The sequence below is a fragment of the Gallinula chloropus genome (genome assembly GCF_964237585.1).
Source record: "Gallinula chloropus genome assembly, chromosome: 4".
NCBI lineage: Eukaryota > Metazoa > Chordata > Aves > Gruiformes > Rallidae > Gallinula > Gallinula chloropus.
The window spans coordinates 28,324,360-28,340,070 of NC_140088.1; the positions used below are offsets into that span (position 1 = coordinate 28,324,360).

Consider the following 15,711-nt stretch of genomic DNA (forward strand, 5'->3'; position numbering starts at 1 on the left):
AAAGAAAACCCCAAACTACAGTGACAGCAAGAAGGGTCTTTTTGACAGGTCAGTATCCTAAAGCAGGCTGAAAACAAAGGAAAGATTTAACACAAGAGGAATGACAGCACTAAGACTGCAGCAATATCAATTTACATAGGCATAGATTGGAACAGGAACGAACTTTAAAATGTTTGACCCCTAAAGGATATTCTCTGGTTTATTTAAGGACAGTAAAAGCATTCACTTCCCCTTAAGGCTGATGATGCTGGATAAAAACTTGTAGCACCAATAACAAAAGCTTTCTACAACAAGAATAATATAGAGCTCTGATCCTCAACTGCACAAGCAGTTTAGGCTCACACACAGCACTTCACAGATTTATACTGAATGTGTTTGAATAAACCTAGATAATCTGCACAGAAAAGCAATACCTTTCTCACATTTTCAGTATGCTGTAGATAGAAGCACATGCAAATAAATCCATACAACCCACGTGAAGTCAGAGCAGATAATGGCTACAATATAAAAACAGTATTGCCTCTGCTGTCTATCTGGGACAGCAGCCATTACTATAAACATCCTATCTTACTAACCACAAGTGCATATTATCCAAACTGCTGCTGACGTACAGGTTGGGAAGAGGGGGAAGGTTACAGGATTTTTGTTTACTTGTTTATACAAAGATATTCCACAGATAATTCCTGAATAAACCCACTATAATGTAATTACACTCCAGAGTAAAATCAAACTTATTAAGAGTAAGTCAGAGCACTGTTAAAGATTTAAAAAAACCAAAACCAACAGAACAATAAAAAAGCAACATGCTTAAAAATTTAAAATCTTCATGGGTAATAAGCCTACAGTTCTAGAATGTTTGCCCCTGCTTTTTCATGTAGAAGGGGGCATAATAAATGCATGAAAGAAACTACGACTTTTACAAGGAGAAAGGTCAGTACTCCATGTATTATGGGATCGCATGTGGGGGTAAAGGAATTTGGAAAACAATTCATGCCTAGTCTTCAACAGAATGTTGTCCCTTCAAGCATTCTTTGTATGAAGCATTAAAGTAGCAACAAGTAATTTAAATAATGAAGTCTAAATAGTTACTTTCTGGGCATGACCTTTTAAAATTAAGGTTCTTGTTATGGAGTTATTTCTGAATCTGCTCAACTTCATCCATGCAAGCAAATCTACTAAACTTAATGAGACAATTTATGTACAAGAAGTTAACCACATACTTAAACACTGCAGATGAAGACATCTTACAAACATAAAATCACAGATGACATTGGAATGCTTTATTTCACATAGTAGCTATGTCAGATTGATCACATCCTTTTAGAAGGCAGCCTACTTGCTCAGTCTTCTTAAAAAGCACCCCTGGATTTTTTACTGCTATTGGTAGGGAGAGTATTTCAAAGAAGAAAGAGGTGAAAGGAAAGGTCTTTATTTTTAACATAAAATACTCTCCATTTCACATCTTAGAATTTTTCCCCTCTAATTACAAGTCTATTTCCAAATGGAGTGGGAGAGGGAATCATGCTGTAACTAATGTAGTAATGATATTGGTATAGTAAAATCCAGGAGTCCCCCAGCAGAATTCTAAACTGGAGTATCTTTAAACACATAGATATACCAACCTCTCTGAAAACTGTATTTATTTAAAAGAAAAAAAAAAAAAAAAAGGATCCTACTCTAAGAGTTACAATTTTAGAATGAACAAGTAGAGATTACAGGCAGCTGCTACTTCAAAGAATTACAAAAGTAACAAACTTGAGTGTTGTTTGGTTTACCCATAGTCAAACAAATTAGAGGACATTCAACTGTTTATTGTTTATTAACAACATACATTCAAAGGATCTCTCTCAAATACCCAGTACAGACACATACCAGTTGACAATCACTTCATTTTCAAATCAGTTTACATACTGATTTAAGGTCTCTCCAGCAACAAATGTGATATTATCACAACAGAAAGTTACGTAACAGAAACCTCTCTCTTCACCCACAAAACGACAGCAGATAACACCACTTCCCTTTCACCCGAGCAGACAGAAAACACCTCTATTCGTTAAGAGACCGCTGAGCGCCACAGCGCTTCCCCAGGTGTTCGCAGCGGCACCTTTTCACAGGCGGTAAACTGTAAGCGCCCAATGAAAACGGGCAAAAAGCCGCACCACTTTCCAAGACCCCTCCGTCTTTGTTTTGCTCTGAGGCCGCGGCAGTACGTGCCCCGGCTAATGCACAGGAGTGGGGGAACGGAAGCCACTGCCGCCGTTTTCCACAAAGGCGGCTGAGGCAAGCGGCACGCACAAACACACCCGGCCGGCCTCCGCTGCCTGCCCAGTGGGAGCGGCCGCTTGGGCGCCGGCTGTCGGTGGGGACGGAGGGTCGGTGCTGTGAACCGCCGTGAGCGACATTTTGATCTAGTCCCACTTTCTCGAAGGAACCGCTGCCCGCTTCCAACGGCCAGGGCGGCGGGGCAAGGCCGCATGGTACGGCTCGGCCGGCTGCCGGCCGGCCGGCCCCGCGACGTGCCACGCTCACGGGGTTGGGGGTGGGGGGGGCACGGTCAGCGGGGCTGCCAGGTGGGCCGAGGCGGCGACGTGGAGAAGCCGTTCCCCGGGCGGAGGTGCCAAGGCCCAGCCAGCCGGCCGATAGAAGAGCCCCTCCGCTTTCCCGCCGGCTCGCTACGCCTCAGGAAAGAGGGATTAACCCTTCCCTCGCCCCCGCCGACCGCTGCGCCCCTTCGACGGGGTGAGGCCGGCCCGGCCGGCCCCGCCGCCCTCAGCCGCCCTCCTCCCCACGGCCGGACACGCGCCCCGTGTGCGCGGCAGTCTCCTCCTCCTGCGGCCCGACCGGAGGCGGGAGGGGGCCGGGGCCGGGCAGGAACGAGGGGAGGGGGGAAGAGGCCAGGCACCGCGGGGCAGCCCTGCGCGCAGCCACACCTACCTGTCTTCTCATGGTCATAGCCCACCACGATGAAATAGTCGGCCAGCCTGGCCATGGCTGAGAGGAGCCCGCCTCAGGCCTCACCACCCCTGCTACGGCGGCGGTGGCAGCGTCTCCCGGGAGGTTCAGCATCCTCCCCTCCGCGCCCGCCGCAAGAGAAGCGGCACCACCTCAGCCATGTTGGAGGCGCGGGCGCGCAGTGCGCCTGCGCGCCGCCGAGACCGCTGCGCCGTGACCCCGCCGGGCTGGGCGTGGGCTGAGGGCTGCCCGGCGGCACGCGGCTGAGGCGGCACAGCCCCGCTGCCCCGGCCGTCGTCGGGGGTCACCAGCGCAACCGCTCTCGCCTCGCTCCGCAGCCCACCGCGGGCGGGGAACGTCCCCGCCCGGACCCTCCCCGCCACGGTGGGCTTTGTCTCCTAGCAGCCTCCCTGTAAAGTACCCGCCCGGGGAGCAGCGGGTTCGGAACACTTTCTCCCCGAAAAAAGAGCAAACAGACACCAAAACCAAAACAATGCGGCAGGTCCGAGCGGTCTGCGCGCTCGGGAAAACTCGGGTGCCCGAACGGGACTTCACCTCTCCCGAGAGGAGCTGCCGGGTGAGGGCATCGCCCCCGCTCAGGCTGTGCAAAATAAAGCCCGGCGGCGAGCTAACGCCGTCTCTCCCGAGCTCAGCCTCGGGAATCCAGACTTAGGCTTCCAGGATGTTTCCTGTTTACGTTGTGTCCGGGATGTGCGGAACATGCCGCCGCGGGAGAAGGCGGCCCGCGCGGCTGCCGCGGCGCTAACGGCCCCATCGGCGCGGCTCGGCGGGGCGCTGTGGCGGTGCCCACCGCCCGCCCGCCCGACAGGCAGGCGAGTGACGAGGAAGGGCTTTCGGTCCCGGCCCTCCCTCACACCAGCAGCCGCGACCCCCGACGCTGCGCCGCCCGCTCTGGCCGGCACGGGTGCCCCCTTCCTTGCAGGTCACAGCGCTTGGGTGGCAGTGGCTGCTAACGGGGTCGGCGGCCGGCAGCGCCTCGAGGTAACCTTCCTTGCATCCGACGTGCTGGTTTGGGGACACGCGGTGGCTGCCAGGGGAGATTTCGTGTTGCTATTTATAACATACGGATGAGGCCGACAGAGACCTTTTGGATTTTTGATTCTCACCCTCGAAAGTGTGGCAGGCTTGTCAGCAGTCGCAACGATGCTGGTGATAAACACGGTGTCTGACCGTAGAGCGCTTGGTTAACTGGCAGAGTCTGCCAAAACATTCTGATAAGCTTCCATGTACGTCCCGCTTTGAACAGCACAGAGAGAACAAAGAACTCAAAGGACATCAGTTGCACTACAATGAGGAGCTGCAGCAGCTGTGGGTAGCGTGGTGCACATGGAAATGCAGCAATTTCACTGGATTTGCTCCTGACAATCCACCAGATGGTCTTTAGCAGTTTCACATAGACATTTCAGTATCAAACATGCAATTCTTCCACCTCCTTCTTAGCTGGGACATACCAATGCAATGATAACCCAGAGGCATATTGGTCGACAAGCTTCCACAATCAATTACAGCGTTCTTGCTTGTGCCTTCTCAGCAGAGGGCAGTGGTGAAATCTCCCTGGAGTAATCAACTTCGTGACTTGACCATTTTGAAGTAGATGTCATGTAGAAAGATCTAAATTGAATACAATTGCTTGTTACTTTAGAAGCAAAGAAAACCACATAATACATACATTGAAAAGACTGAATATACTTTTCAAGAGAAAGACATGCTCTGTGGGGGTCAGTCACTTCCTATGCTAGGTAGGAGCTAGAAGGAGGAATACCTTTCTTAAATTCTGCATAGGCATTTTGGTTAATGATCCTGTAGACTTTAATGACTGAAACCCACAAGGCTGTTTTCAAAACACTGAACTTTTTTATTAAAAGCATTTCTGAAGTACCAACAAAGGAAATGCAAATCCTAATAAAGCCACACATTACCTTTGTGAGGTGGACAAGAATAAAGCTCATCACTGTAACTCCCGGGGGGTGTGCTGCAGTTGTTCAACAGCACAAAGCCAAGACATGCAATAGTTTACAAAAGCAAAGGATAATGCTCTGTACAGCTAAACCTGGCGGGAAAATTTAGAGTCACTAAAACACGACCTAATTTGGAGCTGAAATGGGACCTTAGGGTTATTGTAACTGCACTCATAGAAAAGTTCAATATGGAATCACAGATCTTAGTATAAGTTTTGCTGTTCTTCTAAGCCATCACCTCTAGCAGGAGAATATCACCTAACATTTTCCCTGGGGCATTAACAAATGATGGATCAAGAGGCAGATGTTACCTAGTGATTCTCCCATACTACTGGCACCCACTTGACACCCTTGCTCCTTCTTTCATCTAGATCAATGTAATCAAAGCTTGGCTAGTGCAGAAAGCATGTCATGAGAAGCGGTATGTCTTAAGTAGTGGTGTAACAGGAAGGGCACTGTTCATCTGTTTGAACACAGCTGTATACCCGCATGGACAGCAAACGGAGTCAGTCATCTGTAACTTACTTCCTTAACTTCCCTTAAGTGTAGAGCAATCTTACTTTCTTATAGGACAAATGAGGAAGTGGAGCAGACAGACTGTTTGCTCACCTAAAGTCCAACGCAAAGCAAACTGCTCTTTCATCCAGACCACCAAAACCATAATTCCCTTTGTTGTTGCAGAGTAGCCTGGCTCCTCACAGGAGATAAAGGGGCTCACAGAGCAGGAGCTCTGCATGGACACCAAGGCCTAGGTCTCCAGAATAATTCAAGAAGCACTCACATATTTATCCTGGGATAAGAACTGTGGGACTGCAGCCCCTCTGGGAGACTGAAAGAACACAAAGGACAACGTTGCCACACTGAGATTGTATGCATAGCACCAAAAAGATGTGAAGGTTCACGATACCTTTTGCAGTTAACCCCTCCTTCAGGAAATACAAAGATCACACTTTGCCTGCAGTCCCTTAATGTAGTGTCAACCCATCCCGTGCCAGAACAGGGAAGCAGCCATGACCCTGACTGAGTTTTGCCCTACCAGTATACATCCCACCTTCATTTAGGAGGCTTTGTTTGGTGTAAGCAAATCTATCAGACATAAGGCTCACCAAAAGCACCCCAATGGAACCACTAAAAACGTAATCACCTCTTGTCCCTGTGCCTTTGGCACAGACAAAGCTCTCTGAGTGCATGCACTAACAGCAAGGCCTTTCTGTGTGGGGCTTGACTGAGGTTTTACATTCTTCTGGTAGTATCATCTTTCTGCTGATTTCATACAGCTTGAAATATAATCAAGTATAATCGTACCCATGGCATATGAATTCAGTACATTTTTTTTAAAACCCAGAATGAAGTGTGCAAAGGCATTTCCACTGGCTTCAAACAACAACTTTCTTGCATAATCAGCACAAAATATTTGCCCCAAACTGCTTCACCCCTTGATGCCTACAGATTCTAGGCCTTTCTTTTTGGAGTAAAACAGTCTGAATAAAATGCTGTACAAACAGCAACTAATCTTCACAATCTGTCAGAGCTGAAACATATTGTAAAGTCTTTTGTACAGTCTTTTTTTACATATGGCAACACTGGGAGGTTGAATGACACATCCAAGATAATCAGTAAACAAGTACAAGAGCTGGATGTTCCTCCAGGCCAATTTCCCTGCAATGGATGAGGCAGCATCCAGAGGAGACCCTACACTTCAGAGGAGAACCCAGTCTTGCTGAACTGTGTGACATTGCCTCAGAATAATAGTTTGTGATTAATATTTCCATGGGACATTCTTTGTAACTTTTTTTGAAATGGAAATAACTCACTATTTATGAAATATTTTTTTTAAAGGGGCCACTGTTACCTCATCGTACAAATTCAGTGACTGTTGCTCATTTCCAAACTGCATGGGAATGCAAGCGCTTTGGAAGAACAAAATGAGCATCTAAGCAAAGAACATGATGTTTTGTGTTACATTTGAACTAGCTTTACCTGCTGAAACCCTTTCACAAATCACATCAGCAGCAAGCCGATAATTTACATGCAAAAGTTTGCCACCCCGTGAATTAGAGCGAGCTAATTTCCTATCTCTCAAACAACAGCTGCAGCCAGTATGGAACTCACATGCTAGCTGCGCTACTACTATTGTTACTGTTCCTAAACCAACATAGGATTCTTTCTGCATTGTTTGGCTAAGAGTATACAAAATGCACTTCCCGTTTAGCCAGGGATTTTCCAGCATTTGGGGAAGCGTGTGATTTTTTTACTGGAACGGGAGACTGAATTTGAATCAAGGCAATGCTGATCACACAAAATCCTGCCTTCTCATTGGGAAAAGTTAGATTCGGTTTCAACTTCTGCTGATCAAGGAAACGCTTGAACTCGCTCAAGCCTGAGCTGCCTCGTGAGGTCTCTAAAATCCAGCCACCGTGGTCTGATGCAGTTGTGCAGCTCCGGGCATGACACAGTCCCGGTCTAGACCACCGATTTCCCCACTTGTTCCCCTCCGAGTGTACAGCCCAAGCTTCTCACTCTGTGCATTTCTGCTCCGGAGCACGGTCCGTGGGGGGGGGCAGCGGGACTGCGGCTCCGCGGAACTGCCCGAGCCCGCGGGCGGAAGGGACCGGAGCTGGGGGCAGCTCCTGCGCCCCCCGCCTGGGACAGCCGCCGCACCGTCCCGAGGGCTCTCGGCGTCCCGGGAGCCGCCGGCGCCGCCTCCCGCCCCGTGCTCTGGCCGGGCAGGTGCGGCGAGGAGGGAACCTGGGCTTGTTCCGGCGGCCAGCCGCGCCCGGGGCTCGGGGAAGGAAGGCGGCCCGGCGGGAGGATGCGGAGGGGAACAGCTACAGACAGCTGACCGGAGGCGAGCGCGTGAGGGGCGGCAGGGCGGCAGCCCAGCCGGGTGGGGGCTCCCGGGCCAGCCTGTGGCCGGACAGGTAGATACCGGACACAGAAGCTTCCAGATGCCTGGACGCTGCTGCCGAGGGAGGGAAGGAGGGAGCACCTTAAACCGAGTCAGCCGTGCACATACCTCTCCGGGGTGTTGCTATATACCGCGGTTATCTAGAAAGGCAGAGTCACGAGTACGTACTCACCTGATTTTTGAAACACTTTGCTTGGGGCAAGATGCGAGAGAAACATCTCGCACGCGGTAGTTCATTCCTTCCTCCCGAGTATCTCTCGCTGGGAAGGGGACCCTGGCGCCCCAGGGCGCAGGTCTCCCGGGGCATTTCCCTTGGTTCCGCTAAATTTGCGCTGCAACAAGTAAGTAGAGAAACAGTCCAACCCTGGTGCTGGCTTCCAGCACCCCCTGCGACGCCGGACCCTCACATTTCTGACTAGTCACGGAGCAAAGATGTTAAAGACTGTGGAAAACAAGCAAACAAACAAACAAAGTGGGCGGACTAAGGTTTTGCTGCTGGCCATCCGGGAAAATGCTGTTGGATACCTTGATCCTGCACTGATTTAGCTTTATAACCAGGGAAGTAAGGGTACTCACGTATATAAAGGTTCGTGGATTGAGGATAAAACCAGGCAGGGCAAATCTTCCCCGGAGTCCATAACCCCAAAAGTTTCAGTGATCCTGTGGCTGTCCTGAAGCAATGCCCTTCCTTTGTTCAAAGGTGCAGAAGTGCGCTCTGACCTTCATCTTCCAAAACTATTTAAACTGTGGTTTATTTCAATCGATCAAGTAAATTAAATACTTTTTATTAGATTAAAAAATGCACTCACGCTGAGTCATAAATATTAATGATGTCTGATTTGTCACCTCCTTACTTATGTAAAGGAGGCTGGCATTCATTACAGTTAGTCATTATAATTCACGTTGTCCAAATATGGGTTTATTTTTGGAACTTTGGTATTTGATGGATTTTCATGGATTTTGAAATTGATTGAGTCTAGCTCCTGCTCCCCTGCTTCTACCCACTTGAATTTAAGATGCCTAGAATGAGACATTATGCTACAGAGCACGTAAACATAATTATATATCAACAGTTTAAAAAGTCTGTCCCCAGAAAACAGACCAAGGGGCTTATCAGATTTTGCAAGTTATGCCATGACTCGTAATCCACACCTAAAAGCTGTCCTTATAATTAACAAAATACCAAGGGGGGTGTTTAAGATAATGATCAATAATCCTCTTATTTTTTGCCCTAGTATAGGTTGCCCCCAATCCACGCTAGAATGATTAAGCAGTGCTTGGGATGTGGGGGTGGGGGTAAGTGTCAAAGAAAAATCGCCGAGCCACGCCAAGGTCCACCCACTTCCCCGCTCTATAAAAGGGAGCGGTGGAGCGCAGCTCGGCAGTGGTTACTTCAGACACACAAAGAAGGAGTTCTCGCTCCTCGGGAAATCCTGCAAGTTCGGATCGCTACTACAAAAATATTTCTCTCAGTGGATTATCCTCACTGTCAGGTAAGAACTAATTTTTTTTTTCCTCACTCAACAACAACGACAAAAAAAAGATGCAGGGGAGGTGGCAGTAAAAATCTACTAAATCTGGATTGTTTTGAAGAGCTTGGAGTTATGCTGCAGAGTTTTGCACTGGCTTTTGGCATCAGCTGCAGTTTACAACATGAGATCCAGAACTAGCTGGTTCTGCGTGTGAAGTGGGAAGATGAGCTATCAGGGGATAAACTTCCAAGCAGCAAAACACTTGCTGATGTTAAGAAACGATGTGCCTGATAGCCAGCTCTCTCTAATCTCATGGGTTTGCTAAATCCTAGTGAGAGCCGCTGGGGGTATTCTGGAAATCCTGATGCTTTTCAGCCGCCTCTGCAAGTAAAACTCTCGACAAACGTAAACTTTGGAGGCTCTGTTATTTACTCTCCGATAAATTGCTGAGCAAATACTAGCTTCTGGTGCATGTCGCACACCACGTCCCTGGTAGCTTGGGGGCTCTCCTCTCCGAGGGAAGGAGATCTCTGGAATCACCAGAAATAAAGGACAGACCTTACTTGACTTTTACTAGCAACCACACTTACGGTGCTTCTCTTTCCCCTCCACCAGGAGCCCTGCCAGAATGAAACTAGTTCACGTAGCCCTGCTCTATCTCGGCTCTGTGACCTTCTTCGGGGTGGATGCTGCAAGGGTGGACGTAGCGACAGAGTTCAAAAGAAAGTGAGTATGGGAGCGCGCCCCCCTTCCAGCGCCCAGCCCCGCTCGGGGAGCTGCGAAGCCCCCGCACCGGGCTCCGGCCGTGATCAGAGGGACTGGATTCCCTGCGGGAATTGCACAGCTCCTAAAAGGCCTCATGCCCTATCAGGAAACACTAAAAAAGAAAAAAAAAATTAAAAAAGTTTAAAATCTCGGCGCTGGCAAAGTTTATCGCCCCATGAATCTATTTGGTTTGGCTCCCGCCCTGCAGGCTTGCGCTAACAGGCTGTCCTCTTCCCTTGCGCTCCTTTCAGATGGACGAAATGGGCACTGAGCCGAGCAAAGCGGGACGTGAAGCCTTCGGGTATGCTCCGAGGGCGGGGGGCAGCTGCCGACGTGCTGCCGCTCATACGGACCCAGGACGTGAAGGAGGATCTCCGACTCTCGCATCCCAGGTAAATTTCAGCCCCTTCTGGGCTCGGGCACTTGCTCGAGGAAAGTTTCAAGGTCCCCTCGTTTCCGGGTGTTTAGGGCTTATTCTCGCTATTAGATCCCCCGGGCTCCGGAGACAGGTCCTGCCCGGGCTGCACATCGCGCTGAAAGCAGCCTGCAGCCTCCCGCCTCCCTTTCCCCGCGCTCTTCAGCTGGCGGGAGATAGCAGCGCCTTTACTGTGAAAGTCAAATATAAATAGTAACTTGAGCTCTGGATCCATAGATAAAATAACAGCCATAAAACGGCGGGGCCTCTTCTCCCATAGGCAGCTAGCTCTGCTCTGCCACCAGATCGCCCTTCTCCCGCCGCTCGGCGGAGAGCAGAGCCGGGGGGTGACGGTGGGGAGTTTTGCACCGTCGGGACGGGCCCGCCTCCAGCCTGGGGGCTCCCTGCCCTCCCCGCCCCGGGCCCATCGGGTCCCCTCCTCTGGGGCCCCACTGCGCTTTTCTCATGCCCGCTCTCTCTTCCTGCCTCGCAGCAGCCGGGAGGATGCTCACATCCGCGTCAAGCGCTACCGCCAGAGCATTAACAGCTTCCCCCACTTCCAAGCCATCCGCATGGGGTGCCGGTTCGGGACGTGCACGGTGCAGAAGCTGGCCCACCAGATCTACCAGCTGACCGACAAGGATAAGGACGACGCCGCCCCCGCCAGCAAGATCAGCCCCCAGGGCTACGGCCGCAGGCGGCGCTCCCTGCCCGAGCGCCGCAGCCCGGCGCGTTCCTCCCGGGCCCGTTTGTCTTCCCGGACGCGGCGGGCGCAGCCCCTCGCCCCCGTCTTCGGGGTCTGAGCGCCGCACGATCCGGCCGAGGCCGTCTCGGGTGGATGGACTGAGACACGGACGCTCCGGTGATCCGCCGCTGCTCGGGAGCCGTCGCTTGTGTTCGTGGAGAGCGCCTGTCCGGGCGGGACCCCGGGGCTGCACTCCTTGGGCCGGGGGCGGTGGAGCGGCGGGCCACGCCGCCAGGGCCTGGCAGGGCGAGGGGCGGCCGGTCCCGCGGTCCCCGCCCGCGCCCGGCGCGGAGAGGCGGCGCGGGGAAGCTGTGAAGGCCGCGACCCACTGCGGACACGCAGGGGCTGCTCCCCCCCCGCCCGCCGCAGCGGCGGGGCGGTCACTGACTCTTTACCCTCCCCGGGCGAAGCACCGCCGGTTCCCGCGCCCGCCGCCGCTTGGGACTGGAACGCACCCGGTCCGCAGCCGCCAGAGGCGCCGCTGTCCCGCCGGCCGCCATGTCGCCCCTGCCCCGCCGCTGCACCCGGGATGGGGGTCCGGGCCTTCCTTGCCAACGGGCTGCACTCAAAAGCTGCCTCGGCCCCATCTGCCCCGAGGAGGGGTTGCTCAGGGGAGCCCCGCGGCCGGGAGACACTCCGGCCAGCGCCAGCCGCTGCGCAGCATCCTCGTGCCCGGGGGACGTGGCTCCGGCCTCACCCTCTGCCCCATGTGCCGGAGGGTCCGCGTTCAGCCCTCGGCAAGGACAGGTCGCCCACATATGCTCTACCCTCTGCGTTATCTGCACCCGGCAGGGAATCGGACACTCACTAGTCCCTGCGGGGACTGCGATATACTTGAACGTCACAGAGAGGAAAAGTGCAATTGTACGTGGTTTTTGTTAATTATAAGTGCGGTGTGAGTGGGTCATGAGATACGTATCGATATTTAAGATTGTCCTGTGTCATGTCCTGTTTGTATCTTTTTTAATATATTTTATTTTTATACGGTTTATATATATATATATTGCATAAGGGCATTTTAAAACATTGTATCCCCTTTATTTTTCATATCGTGAATGTCAAATGTTAAACTCTTTTTCCATACCTTTTTTTTATCTTGCATTCCAGAGTGGTGAAAGATGTAGAGAATGTATCAGCTGTTCTCCATGGGTAATATGTGAAATAAAATAAACACTATTACATAAAACAGTTCTGTTCTGTTGTTCTTAGTGGGGGCAGGTGGTCAAGATGAGTGATTTCTTACTGTGTTCAGTCCTACCCTTATTAACCTAGCATGGCAGTCCTGTGACTGACTGAAACCCCACCGTTACAGACTTCATTAGCAGCCACGTTATCTGGTCAGATCAAGTAAAGTCAAAAGCAAGGCTGCATTTTACAGTCCCAGGGCAGATCTGCTTAGAGGGCTCTAAGGCCTTTCCTACCCACATGTTTCAGCTAGGGCTGAAACGTGTCACAGCTTGGGTTGATCGTGCAAGTTTATTTTTTGCCCTAATTAATCAGAGAAACAACTGCACACTTCAACATTGCACAACAAAGTAACAGATTTATTGAGGGAGCAGGTTCCAAAAATGGTCATGGCAGCTTCCAAGGTTATTTATGTTGAAGGATTTCCTGGGCCACAGTTCAGGTTAAAGTTAAATGTTGACCGGTTCAGCAAGGGCAGAACATCTTGGATAAAAGCTTAGCATTAGGGATTTTGTTTTGTTCTTTTATTATTATTGTTATTATTTTGTGCTTTTTTTCTTTTCTTTTTTTAAACCCACACAAACCCCCAACAAATTCCAACCACAGACCAGAAAATAAATGTGAAACTGAACCTTGTTAATGCACCAACAGCACCATCTATTGGTGTCTACATTTTGCACTCCAAGGAAAGAACTCCAAAAACTGAACAAGTGTATTTGAGCAACAGCTTGGATAAAGCATACAATTTCCCCTATTTTAATGTATCTCTGAACATAGGTCTTACCCAGAAGAGGACTGGAGAACAGTAGCATTAAATTCTGCTAGAATAAATGAAGCTGGCATATTCATTAATACTAAATGTCTAAGGAACATATATTTACCAGAAAAAAATATCAAAAGAACTGGCAACGATGCCTTTCCAGGAATATTGCTTCAAAAAAACTTGGGTAGTAATGCAGTTGACTAGATAGCTGGCATATATTCATAATGATTTTTCTCACCAAAGTTTTGAGGTTCTTCTCAGAATTGCCTGTTTTCCGTTTTTCCTAAACCCTTTGAACTAAGAATTTTGGAATTTTGAAAGGTTGGGTTTTCCACTTGAAATGTTCTTTTTTAAGAAATGCATGTAAATTGACACTTGCCAGTTTGTTAACAGCTAGAAGAGAGTTTGCCTCTCTATTGCCAATGGCCTTTCTGATCCAGATTTTTGTAAGATAAAAGAGGCTGCAGCAAATGCATGATTCTCAGTACAGACTACACTTGCCAGATGAGAAACAAGGAAGTGGCTATACTCAAATCATGAAAGATTTTGAAATTAGAATAGTTGGTGCTTATACATTTTGGGGTACTTGCAGTGGGAAATTACAATGTGTAGGTAGAAAGGGGATCCTACTTCAGGTACATAGCACAACCAAAATTACTTCAACAGAACCATACAACTTAAGAGCTACAATGTTTTACTTAGGGGTTACACAGCCCCTTTGTCATTTAAACTGTGGACATAGGGCTGGATTGGGCTGCAGCATGGTTAAATATGTACTTGCCAACTAGCTACTTGTGTTTGTATTGGATCTTTTTCTTCATTTCCTGTTAAAATCCAGTCCCCACTTAAAATACCTTTTCTTCCCTCTTTCCCTTTCACTGATAGAAAACATTTCACTCAAAGCTGAAAGATCCTTGGGCGAACTGGACAGAGCTAAAATCAGCAAGCTGGTGCCGGATGGCATAAATCTGACCTTGCTGTAGTTTACAAAGTGAAAATTCTGTTTGGAAGGATCAAGAGCACCACCTGCCGTGCTTGTAGGGGGAAGCAAAACTTCATCGTTACAATGAACAGCAACTAAGTAAAATACTTTTTATTATGATTTTTAATAACCTACATCCCCCAAAAAATCTTTGAAACAATGTCTTTTAAAGCATAAAGACCAAGCTCTTCCTCTTGCCCATGCAGGAGAAATTACTGAAGATTACTGTAATGGAAATTTATATTACTTTGGCTAAACATCTTCTCACTGCAAACATTCCACAAATCAAAATGTTGGGCACTAGCCTTTAAACAGTAGTTGAAATCCCTACATGGATCTCTAAGTGTGAGGATAGTGAAACCACTGAGGTTTCAAAGGAGAACAAGACTGTGAAACAGCATCAACGCATAAAAGCGAACTTCCTCTTAAAGTCCTAGAAGTTCAAGAAGAGCTGTGTGCTTAGCTTGAGACCATCTTATGCTCTAAAGTGACAACTGGGAAGTGGAAGATGTCATCAAATGCCTCCAAAATCAGGAGCACCTATTCACACACCACCTTCATTAAAGTATTCATTACTAAGAACAGTCTGGTGCTCCACCAGCCAGCATTTCAAAGGCTGCTTAAAACAAAATTAAGTTCAGCTCAAACAAGGTTCTAAATTAAAATTAAGCTTTGCAATGGTAAATATGTGTTGGAGCACAAATTCATCCTTGTCAATTAGTCTGTTCAAGAGTGGAAGCCAAAGGAGTGGTCACCGTTCTCAGCAGAGCCTCCTCGGTGAAGTGCCAGGAGACTTTATGGAATAGTCTTTATGAGCTTTTTTTCCTTTTTCACCTAACCTAGAGACACCCTATAGAAAAGAAAAAGTACTTCACTGTAGACAATATTTTATTACCAAAGCAGATTCCAAAGGCTAATTTTATCTCAGAAAGGTTTTTGTGGTTCCAGTATTAGTGCTATATGGAATGGTGGCAGGGGGCCTGAAATGCTGATATACAAGTGCTTTCCCATAAAGTCCTAGTGCAGGTCCCCTAACCTGGAAAAGGGAAACAAGCAATTATTTTTCTTTCTCCTGCTGCTACCACAAAACTTACTGTAAGCAGCCATGTCTCATGGAGGACTGCAAAAAATGTTCTCCAGTTGCATCAGAAAGTGGCCAAAGAGTTTTACTACTGTTACCTAGGAACAATTTCTACTATATGCAAGAAGTAGAGACACTGGTGTACTTTCAGATGATTATCAAAATCTGCAAAGCATCTTGGTCTGTGCTAATAAGAACTGCAATCAGGTGCCAGACATAAACTTTTCCTGCAAGTACAATGACAGAAAGGGGAATACTAATGAATACTTTGGCACATATGAAGCCTTTTCTGGCTCATTTAGTACCCAAAGGACAGCAAGTCATAATTAAAGCCAATAATGGCAACTCCAGACAGCCATCCAAATATTTTCCTTGTGCCGTCAATGCACCATTTTATATTATCTCACATCATACTTAAGTAGTGTAGAACACACAGGCATCAGGAGAAAAAATTCCAGCATGAC

General features: G+C 48.8%; 2 protein-coding genes across 5 annotated transcripts in view; one reads left to right on the forward strand and one right to left on the reverse strand.

The window, feature by feature from the left end:
• The window catches only part of SBF2 (SET binding factor 2), a gene marked incomplete at its 5' end in the record, with an annotated part of 253,439 nt that extends 250,450 nt beyond the window's left edge, over positions 1-2,989 (reverse strand). For all 4 annotated transcript variants that reach the window (XM_084263410.1, XM_084263409.1, XM_084263407.1 and 1 more), the window contains one exon: positions 2,935-2,989. In XM_084263410.1, the coding sequence (XP_084119536.1) occupies positions 2,935-2,989 (55 nt within the window). The remainder of the gene's footprint in view (positions 1-2,934) is intronic.
• A 6,265-nt stretch (positions 2,990-9,254) lies between these two features.
• ADM (adrenomedullin) lies at positions 9,255-11,304 on the forward strand. The gene is made up of 4 exons (XM_084262871.1): positions 9,255-9,332; positions 9,927-10,037; positions 10,328-10,468; positions 10,985-11,304. Exons 2-4 carry the CDS (start codon positions 9,940-9,942, stop codon positions 11,292-11,294), a joined length of 549 nt encoding a protein of 182 aa, XP_084118997.1. The 5' UTR covers positions 9,255-9,332; positions 9,927-9,939; the 3' UTR covers positions 11,295-11,304.
• Positions 11,305-15,711: the final 4,407 nt, after the last annotated feature.

What these genes read in the sequence shown, in the direction of transcription:
- ADM (XM_084262871.1), top strand. Translation starts at nt 9,940, where the DNA reads ATGAAACTAGTTCACGTAGCCCTGCTCTATCTCGGCTCTGTGACCTTC. An exon ending in GCGACAGAGTTCAAAAGAAA is followed by an intron (nt 10,038 to 10,327) that starts GTGAGTATGGGA and finishes CGCTCCTTTCAG; the next exon opens with ATGGACGAAATGGGCACTGA. An exon ending in CTCCGACTCTCGCATCCCAG is followed by an intron (nt 10,469 to 10,984) that starts GTAAATTTCAGC and finishes CCTGCCTCGCAG; the next exon opens with CAGCCGGGAGGATGCTCACA.